Here is an 18,275-nt window from a genome sequence, read left to right as displayed (position 1 = left end):
GAGATATTATTCACTTGAACTTTCTTTATTTGATTTGACAGTCAGTTGTTGACTTCATACAGACGTTGATAGAACTGCTAGGCTACTTCAATAGTTATGGGAATGAATCATAGTGCAAGTTAGACATTATTGTGGTTTTCCGGATGACATTTTCTCGAACTGGACCTTGTTGAATATTAATTCAATACGCCTGGCCGTAGCTATTTTAGGTTGGATCGATATGTCTGGGCCCTATTTATTGTAGAGGAATCAATGTGTTGTCTTACCAGCCTGTTTGTATGTAGATGTTACTGCTGTATTCATTTATGTTCATTGTCTGCTCTGATTTTGTTTTTAATTATTTAGTGTTGTATCATTTTTTTAGTGATGGAATTAGCCTCACAGTGTATGTGTATATTGTTATTATGTGAAATGTTGTGTCCGAATTGCTGATATAGACAACTGATTGACCTATTGCCTATTTAGACGAGAATTGTACACATTTGGTTGACAATGACAACATAAGCATATAGAATACTGTCTAATTAGTCAGTTTTGAATATCTCAAAAGTACCACTCAATTCTTGAATCATGGCGCTAAATAAATTTTGTGACATTCATCCAAACTTGTAACATAACAAAGCAGGAAATCAGACATTTACAGATCGCATTAATGTATTTTATTGATGATTTTCACTCTTTGCAGGAAGGTGAGGTAAAATGTTACATTTTCAATGTTTATACACAATAAACCATCTAAATGAAAATGATACAACATGTGCTTCTGTTGAACTCATTCTTATAAATATGCTTGAAGAGCAAATTGTCCATACTCCTTCCAAGTAAGTGTTTTGAACAGATGGTAGTATTTCCTATGTATCTAGTATTTCTTTGACCCTTGTCTGTGAGGAGTTCTCACTGCAGGAATGGAAATGGAAGGTCAATCTCAAGCCTACCGTCACTAACTTTCATGTAGGCTTGAGTCTCATCTGAAGCTTGCTGCAGGAAGCCATAAACAGTGTTATTGAACTGGTCCACTAAGTAAATGCACATGGCCATAATGTACTCAAATGAATTGTTGAGCTGCTCCATATTTAGGGAAGTGATCTGGTCAACAATATTCTTTAATCCTGTGACAAGGTTACGGAAGACAATATTGATGTTAATGAGCACTGCGTCTAAATAGTCAGACTTGATAGAGTCAACAAACCCCTGAGATTTCTCAACAATGGCATTTAGGGTCTCACCCATCTTCACTAGCATTGTGTCAAGACTCTCCATATTTTTCACAAAGTCTACCAGTTCATCAAAGATGTTCTTGATAGCTGATTTGACCTGATCCATGATCTGGGCTCCAGTGATTGCATCACCAACTGGCATGCGCAACTTCACACTGCTGATCTGCTCAACAAAGGAGGTGTAGTAGACCTCCATGTTGGCAGAGATAGTGTGGAGGATCATATCTAGGAAAGCAGCAATGCTGCTGGTCAGCTTTTTCAGCAGCACAGGGAGAGTGGTCATCTCATCAGACCCAGGCAGTTTAAACTGGGTTTCCCTCAAGACCTTGACAACAGCATCTAGCAATACCTGGACAGACTTCTGGTACTGGACAATGATGTTCCTGAAGAAGATTGACAGCTGGCTCATTTGAGTGTCATAGTTGATTGCAGCATTATAGGCCTCGTTGATGCGGTTAACAACAGAGTTCTTCAACTCTTCTATGTTGCTTGTGATCTGGTACTTGTCAGCAAACATTGTGAATTTAGAGAGGATGGAAGGTAGTCTCATCTTGAGTTGATCAAGGATTACTTTGGGTGCCTCCATGTTGTAGGCAATATGCAGGTTCATCTTAGCAGCATCTTTAGAAGATGATCGGATGACCAACATGTCAACATCAACCTCTGGGGCAGACTGTTAAATAGAAGAAAATATTATTTTACCTATATTTTGATTTTGATATTTAGTTTTCCATCGTATCAAAAAGGTAATGTTAGTGATACTCACAGGATAACGCCCATATAATCTTGCAGTCATCTGAGATGGGACTCTGCCATTGAACTGAAGGCCCAGGAAACCAGTTGATGGGGTAGATACTGAGGCAGTGATACCATCTCTGCGAGCAGCATAACGAAGGTTTGCATCAGTGAAAGTAGGACTGGTGATGTCCACATTCAGGGTGTGGCGAGAGTAACTGTTAGAGAAAGAAAGCATTAAAAAAATAAAGCCATGATTAATTATTGACCTGATATTTAATATGAGATAATCTGAATCATACACATTAAGTTAAATGGCCAAGACGAAAATGTTACAAAAAAAAACATATTTACCTGTCATCAGCCTGGCGCTTTCTCCTAAAATGTGAAGAAAAGCAAATCATTACTTTCAACTTTGAATATAAGTAATTAATCAACATATTTTGAAAAACAAATGCATAATATTACCTCAAGGCTTGGGTAATGACATGATTGACATCGATGGTCATGTCAGCGTGTATCAGGGCAACTTTGCTGACCATGTTCAGAGCTTCACTCTCAACGTTTACAGTAGTAGAAGCTATTGAAGCAAATATTTTGTAAGATTTAATGATCAACAATGCTTGCAAAATAAAACAGATAAATGTGTTAAGGGGAATTTGATCAACTCACCATCCATGTCATATTCAAAGAGCACAATGACAGAGGTGGCAGATGACTTTAAGGTGACTTTGAAGACAGGAGCATCACCCTCTACTTCTGCTGCCAGTTTTGTGGTGTACAGTGGGCTGACAAACGTGCCATTGGCAGAGATCTTCTGCTTTGTTGTTGTCACCTCAACAACAGTTTTCTCAAAGATGCTGAAGTCACCCAGGCTGCTTGGCTGAGACATATCAATCTCAATATCAGCAGTCAAGGAAGAGGTTGGGACAAGAGTAATGGTAGCCTGGGCAATATGCTTCCCCATGGTGTTGAAATTGAATAAGTTTGCCTCGTTGTTGCCAGTATATTTCAGCACTGCATACACACGGGTAAGGGAGGCTTCTACAGCAAGATTCTCATTTACATCCATGCCAATAACTTTGGTGGTGCCTTGGTTAAGCTTTGCATCAGCAATAATCTTGGAGGTGACGCGTATTCCATCATTATTCAGATACAGATTAATGTCATTATCCAGGACTCCCAAAAGTAGATAGTCTTCAAGCATTGTACCATCCATGTTGGCCTTAGCAGATGACTCAATGGAAACATACTTAAAGCTTCCCTCCAGCTTCAGACTGTGGTCTGCCTCGGCCTTTCCAACAGCATTGATCAGAGGGAGGTTAAAGTCTCCCTTTATCCTCAAGGTGGAGACAGCATTTGCTTTGGTTTTTGTGTCTGCAACCAAATTTTGGTTTGCCTCCAGGTTGAGTATAGGCAGGGTAATCGTTGCAACAGTAGCCACAGATAGAGCAGTTTCAAAGGTCTCAGTACTCATGCTGAGGGTGCTGTCATGAGTGCCTTCAATGTGAGGATTTTCAAGGGACAGGGAATTGGCCAACTTGATTCCTCTCTTGGTGGTCAGACTGGTGGTACCATCAAGTTTGGCTTTTAGTCCCTCAAACACAGAGGCTGTGGTAGCTCCCAGACGGAACACAAAGTCATCCTCAGCATACAGTCCAGAATTTACATTTAGATTAATGATGGCAGACTTGAAGGACAGCTCTGTGATCAGGTTACCCACAGAGGGAATCTGGATCAGACCCATCATATCAACAAGGGGGGCAGCCTGGCTTTTCTTGTAAACAATCTTGGCATCCATGTCAACAGACTGTTCAGTGGTAGTCAAAATGTTCTTCAATCCAGTCTGCTCATACAAGTTCAGATCACTAATAGCTGGAGTATTGAAGTCAACAAAAGGCAGGTCTATCTCAGGAATGTTGATGGGTGATGTCAGGAAGTCAAGGTTGGCCTCGCTTTCCATTGCAACAAAGATGCCAGCCTCATTTTCATTATTGTCAACAGTGAAGTTGTAGAATATTTTGTACTGATTAAGACGAGCCAGACTTACAGTATTAATATGTTGGCTGTTAGGTTTTATGGTGGCTGAGTAATCATTCTGCAGATCTATCTTTGCAGTCAGAATTTCAAAAATGTCGACCTTGGCATTTCCTTTGTTTTGACATTCAAAGTTAAATTCAACAGGACGGACTAAAAGGTTGATTCCATTGGTCAGGACTCCAGTGACTGCACCATACAGTTCTGTGTCATGGTTTGCTTTCAGTTCAGCCTTCATATCATAAAGGTTGGCATGTCCAGATGCCACAACAAGGCTGTTCTTAATGATTGGTGCCTCTGCCTCATTGCGGATATTAAATTTGAAGTAGGAAAGGGTTCCAGATTCAGCAGTAATTTGCTGTTTCATCTTTAAGAGGGTTGAGTCTGTGTCACCTGAGAAAGTTAGCGTGGAAATGCCGGGAGTGAGTGACAATTGCAAGTTGCTCTTGTGAGTGCCATCCTCAGCATTGAATTTGCCAGTGCCTGAATTGTCAACTGTTAGTGTGAGGGTGTAGCCATCTTGGCGAACAATTGCTTTCTGAGTTACAATGGCTTGACTCCTGACATTGAGAATTGGAAGGGCCGCTACATGTTTGTAAGTTGTATCAAGTGAGGCAGACATTCCCTCTTCCATAGCAATAAAGGCTGTGTTCATGAACTCAGCAGTGTAGGGTGTAGTGATAACCTTAATTGTAGTTTTGCCTTGGGCCTGGGCTGATTGACCATAGAGAGTTAAAGATGCTTGATGATCAACACCAAGAACAAGATGGTTGAACTTTAGAGTCTCAGCAAGGACAACACGACTCATTTTTGGGATTGCAATACGAGCAGTGGAGTCAAGTTTGTAATTAAGAATTTCAAAACTAGGACATGTGGCCTGGGAAGTAAGGAATCCAGTGAATTGAGGTGTCATTTCACTCTCAGTGGAATTCTGGAACTCAGCAGAAGTCTTGATGGTGTAGATGGGTGTTTGGAATTTGACCTCACCATAGAGTTTACCAAAGCATGGGACCATAATCTGATTGGGAATGGTTGGCAGTGTGATATCAGGAACCTGGAGAGACTTGACAAGCTTTTCTACTGGAAATTGTGGGATTGAAGGGAATGAGATATCAGGAAGGCTGATTTCTGGGAAGGACATCTCTGGCATGGAAGGAAGATAAATCATTGTGAGGTCTCCAAAGAAAGCATCTACATCAGGCATTTTGATCTCAAAGTTGACAATGAAATCAAAAAGTTCAATGATTCTCTGCATGATGTCATCAAAAGCAATTGTGGTGGCTTTCACAGTATATAAGCCAAGGATAGTGAACTCAGGGATGTCCAGTTGTGATGGGACTTTAAACGTTTTAAGTTCATCCATGCTGAACTTCACAGAGGGCACAACAAGGTCAGTGAGAGGAATGATGAAGGATGGAGTATTCAACTCACCTTTCTTAAGTTCAATACTAAGGCCTTCAATGATCTGCTGAATCTCGCTGATGATTTTTTGTTTAGGTACCACATGCTTAATCATCTCAACAGTAATAGCGAAGATATCAGTAACAACAGTGATGACTCCAGTGTAGCACTTGCTCACAAAGTCCAGATAAGATGTAATCTCCACTTTGACATCCAGATCTGTAATTTTCTGTTTCATGAATTCAGCAAATGTCTTAACGCTGTCAAGCACAACCCAGTCAATGGTGTCCTTTACAGATTTTAAAATGTCAGCAGCTTTGATTTCTCTCAGCTTTTCCATTAAGCCACTGACAGAAGATAACACAAGGTTGACAAAATCTTTTGTTGCCTCAAGTTTCTGGGGGATTTCAAAAATTCTGATCAGCTCATTCACGTAAATTGTTTCATATGCAATAATATTATTAGCATAATTCACAAATTTATTATAATCCAATTCCCTCAGATTTTGCGCAATAATTTCAATACACATATTCAGGTGTTGAATACTATCCTTAACCTCTGTAGTTTTCAAATAGTTAATAGCATCCCGAAAGACTCCCATGAATATGGCAGGGATGTCTGCGTCCTTCACCATGTTTACCAAGGCCCTGATAGTTTCCTCAATTCTGAACTGCTTGATGAGCTCAACAGCCTTTTCCAAGACAGCCTGAACTTTTTTGTCAGCCTCAAACTTACCAATCAACTCCCTCATCTTGGCATAGAATGTGTTGATCTTACCTACAATGTCAAGGTCCTGAAACATTTTCTTAATATAATCTGTTATGTCGCTGAAAATCTCTGTGGGCATTTGACTCACTAGCTTCTCAATACGAGCGTTCAAGTTGATGGATGAAATTACCTTCTTCAGCTCAACAACACATTTCTGCATGTCAAATTTCTCAATCATGTGTTTAATCTCATGCAGGATACTCACTAGGGTGGCCTTGAAATCATACTTGAAATCAATATCACGTAGGAATTCAATGCTGCTGCCACTGAGCTTGTCCAACTGAATCTCCTCGATAAACTCCCTCACGGTATCAACCACATAAACAACCATTGCCTGGATGTCATACTCCTCATTAATAGCATTCAGCTGTTCCTGGATCTTCTGAATGAGGGTTTCGGGCAGGGTGCCACTAACAATAATCTCTTTTACCAGTCCACCAAGGTGTTGGATATAAAGCGTAAGATTAGCCAACAGGTTTCCAACAGTAACCTTCAGGTTTCTCAAAGATACTTCCACATCCTCCATGGAAATGACATAATCTTGGGTAAAATCATTGAAATACTGCTTCAGCTGAACAGCCTTGCCTTCGATATTCAGGTCAGAAACAAAGTCGCTTACATACTGGGGAAATGCTTCTAGTTTAGCCCTTAGCTCCTCATTGTTGAGGTAGTTTTGCAATACCTCTGCAACATGCACAACAGCACTCTTTATGGTTTCCAAGAAAGCGGGAAGATTTTCCATCATAGGGAACTGAATAATTTGACTGTCTGTGTTCTTGTCATACTTGAGAAAGGAAGAGATGGTGAATGGCTGGTTCTCTGTGGATTCTGCATTGAGCATGTTTGTGAGGATGGTACCAGAAACCTCAATTCCAGTTCTCTCAGCAGTGTTGTAAACACTCATATCCTGATTAAAGGCATGCTCATTCATTTTAGACTTCATTCTAAAACTGGTCTTCTGCTCTTGGAGTGACATAACAGTATCCATCTTGTTATCAAACGTGGTCTCAAGAGCAAAACCGGTGTCTAGCTTCTGGTGTATTGAGGCTCTGCATTCATGTGAGGTAGCAAAAGCCAGGGGTTGTGCTTTAAGGAGGAACTTGCCATAGAGCTGGGCACTGTGCTTTCCATACATGGTCATGTCTCCATCAGCATTGAAAATGGCATCAAGGTTGACATCGAAAGGAACAATGCTGCAACGAATGGTGTGGTCGAAGCGCATTGGCTGTGAGTTGAAGCGGGCATCATTGGTAATTCTGGCAGCAAGACCAATAACTTCAAGCTCGGTGTTGTGACTCATGTGCGTTCCCAAGAGTTTTCCAGTGGTGCTGCACTTTGCGTTTGCCGTCATATCAGCATAATTTACCTGATAGGTGTGCTTGATCTCTTCCTCACCATAGATGGCTTTCAGGCTTCCAGTCAGATCCATCTTGTAAAGCTCTGCCTGCAACTGAGCTTCATTATTGAAGTTGGCTGACAGAAGTTTCAGACTGTTTTTAACATTTGCAGCGGCAGTGTAGGGTTTCATGTCAACGGTGATATCATGAGTGTAAGTGACATACTCACTGGCGGCGGCGTCAGCCTTTGAGTTGAAGTCAAGGCTAGAGGGAGTAATAGTCAGAGTGTTGGCATTATCAACCTTGATGTCAGACATTGCAGCCTTGTTGGTAATGGATAGAGTAGCCATTGAAGCATCAACAGCAGCGTTGAAGGTGTTTTCTAAGGACAGGGGACTCTGGAGGGTGGTGGTTCCGCTTGTCATCAAACCTTCCTCGTTCATTTTCAGAGTAGCCTTATGAGTAGCCTCATTCTCAAGGAGCTTCATGGTGGCATCGCTGTTCATAGCCAGACCATTGACATCAAAAGAGGCAGTCAGCAGAGAATAAACACGGTTTTCAGAGTAGTCTGCATTTGTCTCCATTCTCATGTGGATTTCACCAGCACCAGCAGAGGATTCAGCCTGGTTACGTATCGTCATACCAAGAGCAAGGGCATTTGCATCACATTTCAGTGACAGCTTGCTGTCTTTAAAGGAAAGCTCAGCAACATGGGTCAAGGTGTCTTCAAAGGCATTGGTGTTAGACACAACTGATAATTCACCATCGACAAGAGTTGCTGCAATTTTGTTCTGGGCCTTACCAATTGTGGAGTCAAACTGAATAGTAGAATCAATATTTGCTTCTGGCCTGAATGGGAAGATGGTGAATGACTGGGATGAAATGGTCTTGCCATACATGGGTCCAGCCGTGATCGTTCCCTCAAAGTTGCTTGATGCAGAAATGTCTTCAGTGTTGATTCCAGTCATGCCATTGTGCTGGAGTATAAAATAAAGACCCAATGGGCTTGTGGCTTCAATCTTGCTGCTTGAGTTCAAATTGATTTTATCTGTGATGGTTACGTCCTCAACAATACTAATCAGGACGTCAAGGAATTTATGTTCGAAAGAGCTGTTCAATTGGGCCTTGATGGAATCAGTGGTGGCCAACATCCCAGAGCCTACAAAAAGCACAAAAGAAGAACAGGTGAGTTATAGTTTGATAACAGATATATTTTTCATTGTAATACTATATCCAAAATTATGTCAAATGTTTTCACATCAGTACAAGTTGAAAACTGCAACTGAAAACTGTTGTAAGTAGGGTGAACAACAACATAATTTTAATCGTATTAATAAATCAATTGATCAAATCCTGGTTTTATGAATGATATTTACTATGAAATACCTTTCATCTTTATTGAGAGGATGTCAATTGGTGAGGTTCCTTTTATATCAAACTCAGCTGAGTAGCTTGGTGTTTCCATAACATTTTTCCCAGCAGCCATTGAAGCCTCCATGTCATACAGGTTGCTCTTCATCAGAGTTGAGACCTCAGCTTTTCCAAAAAGAGGAATGGACAAAGTAAAGCTCTCGGGGACAACAAGCTCTGGAATTGGAATTTCCATGGAGACAATCTCCAGTCCAAAGTGAGGTAGAGACACACTAGGTGTGGTCAAAGCTGGTGGGAAGTTAAGCTGTTGTGTTGACTTTCCTCCAAGAAGTAGAGGGATATTAATGGTGAAGTGCTCATTGTTGAAATGGTAGACAGCCGTTGCCTCACTGTTATGAAGACAAAAGTCAAATGAATAAACGTCAGGATAAAAATCCTGTGTCTTTAAACATTCACCTCATAGTTTTTTTCACTTACGTATTCAGGAACAGTGTCTCTGGCAGGGAAATCTCAGGCATATCAGGCACTCTGAAGCGCTGAATGTAAGGGATATCAGCACCGTACTTTTCCATGTAGTTGTTTGCTGCCTAAGAAAACAATAACGAGTATTTTATTCATTCTCAACAAAAAAAATCTGAACTGAACAGAAACTGTGAATGTTTTAAATCAAAGATTCATACCTCCACAAACATTTTGAAGATGTGACGGACTTTCATGTCAGTCTGCCCCACATGCGTGTCAAGAAGTTGGTTGCCATACATCTCAACCACATTTGGCAAGCTGGTGGTGTCAGTGTTCACATCAGACTTAAACGCAACCTCAAATTTGGTGTCATCTGCAACAATAGAAAACAATGAATGGAATCCCTAAACAAGAGGTTATATTCCTCTAATTACCAGGTTATGCTTAATCTGCCAATAAAAGTACTCAATCAAATGTGGCATTTTATCTTGGTACAAAACAGCCCTATATTTTTGGTCCAGAATGTTAACCATAATTCATAAATGCCAAATGTAGCTCCAGTTAGGATGTTACCCAGGTCTAAATGCACTTGTCATAAAAGTAAGCAACTATTAAATGAATTTGTATGTAATATTCTGCAAAATAACTGAAAAATTACCATATTTCATTGCAATTTTCTGCTCAGAGTTTGCAGCCATGATCTTGATTTCACTCTTAAGCTCCAATTCTAATTCCTCATCACGTTTAATGTTGGCTGTGATGGTGGCATCAGCATCTATTGAGGGGACAAGAAGTTGTACTTGCAGCATACCCTCCTTCATGGCCTTCAGACTGAAAAATGTGTCAGTAAGTTACCATACAATCAATTGTGAAGGGAGCATTAATGTTAATGTTAATGAGGATTTATGGTTGATTTCTTACTTGGCACGGCCAACCAGAGAGAGCTGAGGGATGTTCTTGTTTATGAAGTCAAGAGAGATAGAGTGAGTTCCTTTGCCCTTGGTGTTTCCATCAACAACACCCATCCTGAGCCCAGCCTCCACATCGTAGTCAGGGACTTGGACGTCAGCTGTGATGACATTCTTTCTTCTGTTATATTTCATGACTGCTCTGGCTTCGGTGGGCTCTGAACCTGTTGTGGACCAACACATATATTAATATTACTCCATACACCTTGTGTTCTACTTGAGCCACTAAGAAAATGGAAAGGGGTTATTATAGTGTACATATTATACTTTACCTTCAGCCCTCAGAACAAACTTCACAGAGTCAACCTTCTGCCGGCCCTCTTCCCCCTCCTTAAGGAGCTCATAGGCAACAGTGGCTGTGTACTCAGTGACTTCCCCATTGGGGTGGAGTTCTACAGCAAATCTATGTAGATAATTCAGATATTTAGCCAATATTGATGAGTAATTAATTCTTCCGAGAAAATGATGTGCTGGTGGTTTGCTCACTTGCTGTCTCCAGTGATGGGAAAGTATGGGGCGGTGTCGTGAGAGAAAGCATCATTGTACTGTAGAGCAGTGCAGTATTTCATTCCAGCGAAGAAAGAAGTGCACTCTTGAACATCAACCTTGTCCATCACCATTGGGGGGATGGTCTTCACCTCTGATCCAGTCACTGCCACCAGGGTGTTTCTAAATGGTAAAAGTATAAAGGTTAGAATGCAGCTTTAGCTGTTTTAATCTATATGTGATATGAAATGAAATTGTTGCAATCCACGATATAAGATGCCTTAAATTATTTGCATGAGGTCATAATAACCAAAAGAAAAAATGCTGCACTTAAGCTATGAACATGGCTGTATTCAACCTTGTTAAATAACATCATTACTGCAGTTACATTACAACCAAAGGTGTAAAACACTTACGTAATTTTGATGAGCTTAATTGGACTCATTGGAGCAGGGATGGTCAGCTTGACATTGTCACGTTCCATGGAGATCTTGGCCTTGAGCCCACTTTCATGGAAAAAGTTGTTGTGCATCTCTAATCCAGAGTTGACATATTCAGGGATGTAGGACCCAAATTTAGATACAAACTCAATACTGGCGGAGGGCATGAAGGTCACTTCACTCTGTATGGACACATGGGGGAAATGTAAAGAGTTGTGTTGATGCTATTTATTGTAAAGAAATATTGCTGGAATTTAAACACATTTGTGAATATTTACCATGTCACGAGCAACCTGAAGCCCACCCTTGATACCAGGGGCGAAAGTACCAGACATTGTAAACCTCAGAGGCAAACCAGTGGCCGTCGGCAGGAATAATTCATTGTCCATGAAGATGTAGTGGGCAAAGATTGTGTTGTCAGCCTTGGTCATCAGTGCCATCATGATCTGTGGCAAATGAAGATACACATGGGACATTCAAATCATAGACAAAGAATACTAAATGAAATGATTATTTGATTGTCAACAATGCTCTTAAAAAAAGGTCCTTACATCAGTTGGGAACATCTTGAACATACTGTCAATCATCATGGCAGCAGAGTAAGCCATCTCCTCCATTTCGTTGGTCCTCAGATATCCCAGCTCATTTCCCAAAAGTCTCAGATAGACCATTGCTTCGGGAGACTGTGCCGTCTTCAATTCCCTCACGAGTTTGTTGAGATTGCGTCCGATCTCCCTCATCAGGTTCTGGGAGGCCTAAACATGGATGTTCACACTTTCTTATAATATCTTTCCCTCACAGAATAATGTATCATCATGATTACATTTTTTTTAGTCAGTACCTGTCTCTTCATCATGTCCTTCTTCAGAGCAGGGAGCATGTTCTGCAGAATCTTATTGAGTCTGAGTGGCATGTTTTCAGAAACAAAGTACATTGTCTTCAGGGCAGTGTCGGGGAAGAAGCCATTCTTTCCAAACAGTGCATCAACGGTTGGCTCAAATCCTTTTCCTTCCATACCAATCTGTAAAAGTGATACATTTGTCACAACTCAACCTACTAAACATGTTCCTCAAAGCAAAATTTGGATGAAAACAGTTCAAAATATGTACCTCCATCATGTCGATGTCATAGCCAAATGCCTTCAGAGTCATTTCAAGCATGACCTCCTTGGGCAGATAATTAGTACCCTCAAAGATCATGTTGCCCTCCACAGACCCGATCTTGTAGTTGCGAGAAAACTTGGTGGGGTCCATTGTGGGCCCGACCTCATTACCCTGCAGGGCATCTCGAATCTTCTCTCTCAGTCTGTTGGAAAGAATAACATATTACTGTTAAATGTCTGATGGTGATCAAATCAGGACTCATACTCACCATGTTGTAAGACAACACATTTAAGAAATATAATATAAATATAACTTTTTTTGACTTACTCTTGGGTCTCTGGCTCAGTTGAGGACAAAATGTTGGTAGTGTGGGAGATCACAAAACTCTTGACTTGTTGATCCTGCTCATTGGGTATGGCATGAGCCACCTGGGCCAGTTCAGTGGTCTGGGGGTTCTTCATTAGGACCAGATATGCAGCAATACGCTTTTGCATGGGACTGGCACTGTCCAAAAACACCTGCATGAGAACCTCTCTGCCCTGTGACCAATATACATTACTATAATTAATATACAGTATAAATATTTATTCAGATTGTTTTTCAAACCTTTGAAATAGTTTAACTTACCTCTTCGGGGACGGGAGTCAGCCTGAACACTTGGATGGCAGCCTGCTGCACAGCTAGAGAAGCAGCAGGTTGGTTCACACACTGGATCACAGCAGATCTGAGTGCCGGACCAGCAGATACCAGAGCTGGAGCCATGTTTCCAATAACCTGGAATCAAAGGACACATTGATATTGGGCTCGTTGGTGTTGGCAGTCATTTCTATTTTGACTAATAAGGAAGGTTACCCACTCTCAACGTCAAGAAAGTGTCTTCCTTATCACCAGAACAGTCACCCAAATGGGCAGCCATGGCCTCAGCAACAGAGTAAATCTCGGGGATAAGCTTTCCCTCAGCTTTGTAAAACCTGAAAAAAAGACACTTAGAATCAAAAGCCTGTCTACCTTTTTTACATAAAAAGGGGAAATGTTTGTTATTCAATTGAGACTCGTGATTAACTTCACTAACCTTTTGACGACATTGCTCAGGGCATACATGATGGGCTTGCTGGTCTTGTGTTTGGCCATTTCGAGCATGTCATTGATCAGGAGGGCAGAGGGATTGGACACGAGTCCCATCGCAAAAACACCGGCATCTACCTCGAGTGAGGAGCTGTCAAATGTCCTGAGGATCTGCATGATGGCGCTGCTACACTCAGGTGTTCCACACTGGGCCAGAATCTGGTAGGTCAGGAAACGGCACACAGCGAGAGCCTCAGGAATGGTGGCGCTCAGAGTCTCAGTCGTCATTCCACGGACCATGGTGACAAGCTTGTGGAAGAGGTGGGCCCTCCTCTCACCCTCAATCTCGGGCAGAGTGGCCAGTTCTCTTAGGAGGTTGAGACCTGCATCTTTATCCTGGATAACACTCTTGTCCTCAACAGTGTCCATGTGAAGACCCTTGACAATGTCACCTATGATACACAAGCAACATGGTTATAATCATTTAATGTTACCTTTCGTGACCTTATTCAAATAGTTAACTCTTTATCAAAAGAATACAAATTAAACAAAGGGCTTACTGTGTTCAAAGACTCTGTCATTATGAGGAGAGACCTGAACTAAAGTCAATTCTTGGTTTCCAACATTGGTGGTTCCATATTCTCCCCTGCAGAAAAGAAATACACGATTAAAAATACTGTTGATGTCTCGTTTAAAAAACATCAAAATATACAAATATATGATTGAGCATGTTATAATCGAATACAAGGTTGGATTTACTTGTGAGAGTAGGGAATGATGATGTGCTTCTCTGTGCAGGACCCAGAGGTCATGTGTTTCTTCTCATTGTCAAACTTGTAGTTGCAGGTCTGGGAGCTTCTGACCATCTGGGCAAGAGGGTAGTGCTGGAAATAGACAAATACTCATATGAATGCAGTGAATAGAAGTAAAAGAGTAGAATAGTTTGAGCTGCACTTCCCATATACCACTTACATATGCTTTGTGTTGCAGTTGAGTCAGTTTTAGCCCTTTCTAACATTGTTGCTACGACAGCTCAGCCTAACTGATACACAAGTTACTCTTGCTACTTTTACAACCATAAGATTCAATTCAATTCAATTTATTGTGTTTACAAATTTGCCTCAGAGGGCTATACAATCTATCAATATTCCTTCTCGTGCACAATGGGATTTTGATCCAATGCTGGATGTACAGGACAGTAAATGTAAAAGCTTACATGAAGTAGTTATTTATTTAATCAACTTTTTAAAAAATTTCTGAAAGTTCAGACAGTTGGATATCTTACCATGCCAGAGATAAGTGCCAGCGGGCTGGTGTGATCTTTCAATGGGACAAACTTGTCACATCTAGACAGGTCCCTCTTGAGGGTGGTGTCAGTTGCAATGTCCTCTCGAGCGTTGACAGTGTAATAGGTCTTGCACTTGCCGTGTATGGTGGGCTGAAATCGAAGATAAGAAAGAAATATATACATATATTTACTACTGGCAGATTGTTTACTTTGAAGTGGATACTATAAATTGCAGGTGTTAATGCAATTTATTGGCTAATTAAAGTACTGCACCATGTTTTTGTTCTTGTCTTCTTCCAGCAGAGGCACAGCCAGGGCAGAGATGATACCCCTCTTGATGTTCAAAATGGTGGTTGTCTCACCATCCTCCGGGTACAGTTTCACATCGTACACGCCCTCAACCACAACCTTCAGAGGATACCTAAAAAGTAAAAAAAGTATGATATTTGAGCTTGATTATCAGTGCAAATCCTCCAAAATATCAGATTGACAATGCAAATTAGTTTTTTACTTCAGGGATTTTTTATAAAGTAACATACTTCTCCATCTCAGCAGCAAAGGCATCAGAGCTGGCTGCAGGACCGAACACGGGGTTTCCCTCGGCGTCCATGTCGACCACCTCACTCAGGCTACAGCCAGTGGTGCGGACGATGAAACTACAAGTCTGAGGTACCTCAATTTCAACCTATGAGAGAAGGTACATTTTTTTTTAAATCTTAAGATGGAAAGAGTACAATATGATGACCAAAGATGATTGTGAAAGATCTTTCCCGCACCGTGCAAGAGGCCTTGGGTCCGTTCTTGAGCTGTGAGGCTCCATTGATGTAATTCAAAGATTCAGCTTCATATCGGTATTCATACTTGTGTAGGGTATTGTACCTTTGGGCCACTAGAAGAAAAAAGCAAGGTTAAGAAGAGATTTTGTATGCAAAGGCCATTTATTTTGCTCCCTAAAACTGTGTCAACTGTATGTCAACACAAAAATGTAACTTATTAACTTACGCAGGCAGGTCGGCTGATCTTCATCTTGGGCAACTGTTAAGAAAAAAACCCAGATAATGTATTATTAAGTAACTGCAACTGACTACAACTACCATACTACTGTAGCTACACCAATCCATAGGTCCTCGCTCATAATATTATTATAGCATGTCTCCCTCCACACAGGTGGGTAACGTTTCACTGTCATGCCAAATTCTTACACATTATTTTTAAACTTTATATAATATACTCAATAATATATTCAACCATGGCATTCTCCTATCTAAGTTGTCAATATTACATTTTTCTCAACAAGCAGTTGATCGGCCTTCATCATATCTTCACACTCGAGAGCAGTGGGCTCAAGCATCACCATCTACAATCAAATGTCTTTCATCCATAGGACAAAATGCCTGTCCATCACTGTAACATACTAACACAATTAAATCTAATTTACATTTTTGTCAAATTAGTTTTTAAAAATTAACAGTCTAGCCCAATAGCATTTTCCAGACATCCCAGAACAGGACAGTAATTAGGAGCTTGGTGAATGGCAACTGTAAAATACAACATGGTCAAATTTCTCCATAAAGGCTCATTCCAGACATAATATCTTTTGACATAATATCAAATCTCTGGTTTGCCTTTGGCCTTTGGCAAACCAGAGCTACACCCAGTGTTTGCTTATTGCACTGTAACTTAAGTAAAAAGTGTATTTGTGTATGTGTATTGTATTGTTGAATCGTGGTATTTATTTGTATTTCCAAATGTGTAGTGCATTTTATGAACGTGAAATATGTATATTTCACATTTACATTACATGTAAACCCCAACAAAGGTCAAGAGTTGAAAATTAGCAAAAGCCATGAAGTGTCAATAATAATAATCATAATAATAATTATACATCAGTGTAATGCTCTCTATTGGAGCTATGTTAAATGGCATTTTCCTTGTAATATGAAATCAACTCAAATTCAAAAATGTGTTAATTAATGCAATACAATTTAGGATTATTTGCAGCAAAACAGTCATTTATAATTCTACAAAAATATATATAACCATTACAGTGTTAAACTACATGCTCCTTTAAACTATGTGCAATGCTCAAAGAAATGCTTTCTAAGAAGTACTTACAAGCCAAGGCAGATGTGCTCAGGAGCAGCAACAGGCAGAGCTTTGAGTCCCCCATGATGGGTTTGTTGAAGCTCTCTCCCTTGTTATTGGCGAGTACTCAGACGAGACAGATTTCTCAGCTTCAGTTCGGGGCTTTTATACCCTCAGATGGACTCTATCAGGGGACTGGGAGGCACAGACGGAGCTTTGATTGCTCAAAGTCCACCCCACCCTCCTGTGTGGAGGGACAAAGGCAAGAGAAAAAAAAGCACTCAATTCTGTTAAATCTTCAAAATGACCTTTTGGGTGCATCAATGCTGTTTTTTATGGATATTTTAATGCATGTAAGACATTGGAGGAGATATATTGACTGATTAAAGCACATTAAAGCTTAGCCTTATCAGATACCAATGGTTTTATAATACTTCAGTCTAATATAAGTGAGCTTTCCATGAAGAGCAATTGTGTCTTCACAAGGCTTCTACTTTTTTCAGACATATTGAGGCCCATTTTTGGGGATTCATTGATATAAAGAATATTCATTTTCAACCGCCTCTTGCAGGCGGTTGAAAAAGCACATTTATTTAGGATTTCTGTAATTTACTGTTATTCAGTGTGAAGATTCACATGACAAAGGGTTAGATTAAAGTAGCGTGCCTTAACTTAAAAATGGGGGTAACATATTTCACACTTTCAAATTTTCTTGAACTTCTGCGAATATCATTGCAAAGTCAGTCAATGACGTTAACAAGCTAACAGCTGGAGTGCAAATTAGGTCACTGATAAACACTCATTAGTGACCACTGAGTGATCGAGGCGTGCTCCAAACACAAAGTGCCTCTAGATGTGAAAAAGATGATTACCTTATTGTTTGGCTTCTTGATGGTATTGACCCAAAAAAAAATGCATTTGGTCCCTTATGTACATGTTAGATTAGTCCTTCAATGTTTGTTTGGTCATTTTATTTACTGCTTTTACAGGGGAAATGCACATTAATAAACGTTGCTGTTAATACACTAGAGTTATGAAAAACGCTATTTGTAATTTGTATTTATATATTTACTGAATGTACTTTGATTAAACACATACTACACACATTAGAACTATTCTCAGTGTTTAATATAAGAACGTGGCTAATCACAAGTTAAAATAATTGTAGTTATATTACTTACAGTATATGGTAACAGAGTTAGATGCTTGTTGTTCTGCTTCCAATGCCACACGCCAAAATGAAATTTTCTTTTTGCCAAACATCAATATAATTTGGATGACGACCTTTGATCTACAAAGATGAACATGTTTACGTGTAGTTTGATATGGGAGGAGGGCAGGTACAGCAAATGCACTAAATAAACAGCAATAACCTTGAATGTTGCCAGAGTATTTAAAAAAAATTGTTTGAAGTTTTTTTTTGTTCGGTTTATTTTAGACAACGTTGTGTAATGCTATGGTGCAATATATCTCCATCAGGACCTTAAAAATGTTTATCAGATACTGACAGTG

General features: G+C 40.2%; 1 protein-coding gene across 1 annotated transcript; it reads right to left on the bottom strand.

The window, feature by feature from the left end:
• Positions 1-894: 894 nt before the first annotated feature.
• On the bottom strand, positions 895-16,848 carry apobb.1 (apolipoprotein Bb, tandem duplicate 1). The gene is made up of 29 exons (XM_034527831.1): positions 16,794-16,848; positions 15,681-15,713; positions 15,455-15,567; positions 15,218-15,363; positions 14,952-15,099; positions 14,676-14,828; positions 14,150-14,274; positions 13,951-14,036; positions 13,398-13,842; positions 13,182-13,296; positions 12,953-13,099; positions 12,653-12,864; positions 12,332-12,527; positions 12,064-12,243; positions 11,774-11,977; positions 11,501-11,668; positions 11,199-11,404; positions 10,783-10,965; positions 10,569-10,699; positions 10,250-10,460; positions 9,987-10,159; positions 9,547-9,701; positions 9,344-9,453; positions 8,882-9,255; positions 2,625-8,654; positions 2,421-2,532; positions 2,307-2,330; positions 1,984-2,170; positions 895-1,890 (listed from the first exon to the last, which is right to left on the bottom strand). Exons 1-29 carry the CDS (start codon positions 16,846-16,848, stop codon positions 895-897), a joined length of 11,418 nt encoding a protein of 3,805 aa, XP_034383722.1.
• Between the last annotated feature and the right edge of the window lie 1,427 nt (positions 16,849-18,275).

This window comes from Cyclopterus lumpus, chromosome 24 (genome assembly GCF_009769545.1).
Source record: "Cyclopterus lumpus isolate fCycLum1 chromosome 24, fCycLum1.pri, whole genome shotgun sequence".
Taxonomy (NCBI): Eukaryota; Metazoa; Chordata; class Actinopteri; order Perciformes; family Cyclopteridae; genus Cyclopterus; species Cyclopterus lumpus.
This window is presented reverse-complemented; position numbering and strand designations above follow the sequence as displayed.

What these genes read in the sequence shown, in the direction of transcription:
- apobb.1 (XM_034527831.1), bottom strand. Translation starts at nt 16,848, where the DNA reads ATGGGGGACTCAAAGCTCTGCCTGTTGCTGCTCCTGAGCACATCTGCC. An exon ending in TCAAGATGTTCCCAACTGAT is followed by an intron (nt 11,669 to 11,773) that starts GTAAGGACCTTT and finishes CATTTGCCACAG; the next exon opens with ATCATGATGGCACTGATGAC. An exon ending in CCCATCACTGGAGACAGCAA is followed by an intron (nt 10,700 to 10,782) that starts GTGAGCAAACCA and finishes TTATCTACATAG; the next exon opens with ATTTGCTGTAGAACTCCACC.